This window comes from Protopterus annectens, chromosome 2.part2 (genome assembly GCF_019279795.1).
Source record: "Protopterus annectens isolate FY-2018-M chromosome 2.part2, PAN1.0, whole genome shotgun sequence".
Classification (NCBI taxonomy): Eukaryota; Metazoa; Chordata; order Ceratodontiformes; family Protopteridae; genus Protopterus; species Protopterus annectens.
In genome coordinates this window covers 523,795,135-523,796,527 of record NC_056730.1, presented here as the reverse complement: position 1 = coordinate 523,796,527, position 1,393 = coordinate 523,795,135, and the positions used below count along the sequence as shown (strand labels likewise).

General features: G+C 35.8%; 1 protein-coding gene across 2 annotated transcripts in view; it reads right to left on the bottom strand.

Annotated features, from left to right (window-relative positions):
* IDH3B (isocitrate dehydrogenase (NAD(+)) 3 non-catalytic subunit beta) overlaps positions 1 to 914 on the bottom strand; it is a 687,127-nt gene extending 686,213 nt beyond the window's left edge. Inside the window, exon 1 of one of the 2 annotated variants that reach the window (XM_044063995.1) lies at positions 637 to 914. In XM_044063995.1, the coding sequence (XP_043919930.1) occupies positions 637 to 678 (42 nt within the window). In that variant the 5' untranslated portion in view covers positions 679 to 914. The remainder of the gene's footprint in view (positions 1 to 636) is intronic. The other variant, XM_044063993.1, reaches the window with a different exon arrangement.
* Between the last annotated feature and the right edge of the window lie 479 nt (positions 915 to 1,393).

Below are 1,393 nucleotides of genomic sequence, written 5' to 3'. Positions count from 1 at the left end.
TTTTCTTGTAATAATATTTTTGTATTGCTAGAATTCCTAGCATATTTTAAAACCATTGCTCATACTTAATTATTACCATTATTACCCAATGTAACAGCCAAAATATTGCCCAAACTTTCGTACCATGCCCAGACTTTTGCCTCATATTTTTGCTCTCCTCCCATATAAAATGTGTGGTTTTCTGTCAAATCTTTAAGGAGTAGTCACTAAATAATTTCCTATCCTCCAAAATTGCAAAACGTGTTATGCTGGCAACTTCCACTTCCTCCAAACATGCATGTTAATGCAAAACATGTTCTTCTATCAATTTTCAGAACTTATAATAGCAATACTTAAAGTATGCATGCATGCATGCCTGCCTGCCTGCCTGCCTGCCCCCTATATTACTTTTGGTGTTGTCCAGAATTCTTGACGTATGCTCCCAAAATTAGAGACTGAAAAAGATTATATCTTTTATAATAAATATTTAAAACTGAAGCAGTCAATTACAAGCTATAACCACACAAATTTTCCCCTTAAGAAAACTGCTGCATTACGTAGGCTGAATGCCAGAGTACACTACAACCCTCTAATTTTGTTCTCTCTCCCCTCCCTAATACAATGTACACTCACTTAAAAGCTGGGTAGACTACATACCTTACGAAAAACAGAAAATAACCTGGTGGTGGAGGCTGCCATGTTGCTGATGAACTGCGACCTAGCCAACCTGCATAAAATTGTTTCCGGGTGACAGTAAATAAGTGAGCTAGAAGATAGAGGCTGAATTTTCAAATGACCTTGAATTTGCTTGATTCGTGTTGCGGCGTATAGTTTTGTGACTGATCTTATCAGTGACTTATCTTAAGCTGACAATACTGACTCTTCCTAGTCATAAAAAAATGTGGGTTAATGCATATCTACATTTGTATTTGTATTATTTAGCTTCCTAAGTAAGCAGTACCAGTGTGTAGATGTGCTTGTATAAATGATGCACTACAAATCTGTGAGACTTTTATTTTAACCGCCCATAAGATAGCACAGTTGTAAACTCTCACGTACGCCCTTGTTTTTAATTCACAGCCAAAAACTGACGTCATATATGAATATTATAAAGTAGCCTGGCGACGTGACGCGCATATTCGTACGACCCATAGTCGAAGGAGGGAAGTTCGGTAAAAATAACTTTTCGAGTCGTGTCACACGTTTCATTTCATAGTTCTCAACTGAATGAAGACAAATTAAATCTCAGCAAAATCAGGGACAAATCCGGAACACGTTTTAAAATATTAGTACTATTAAATGAAACACTGACAAACTAAGAGAATGTTACTTAATCTACATTTTCTGAAGTAAATGAAGTCTACAAATTAATGTCATTATTTATTGTGTAATTTCACTACCTTTTCTACAAAAG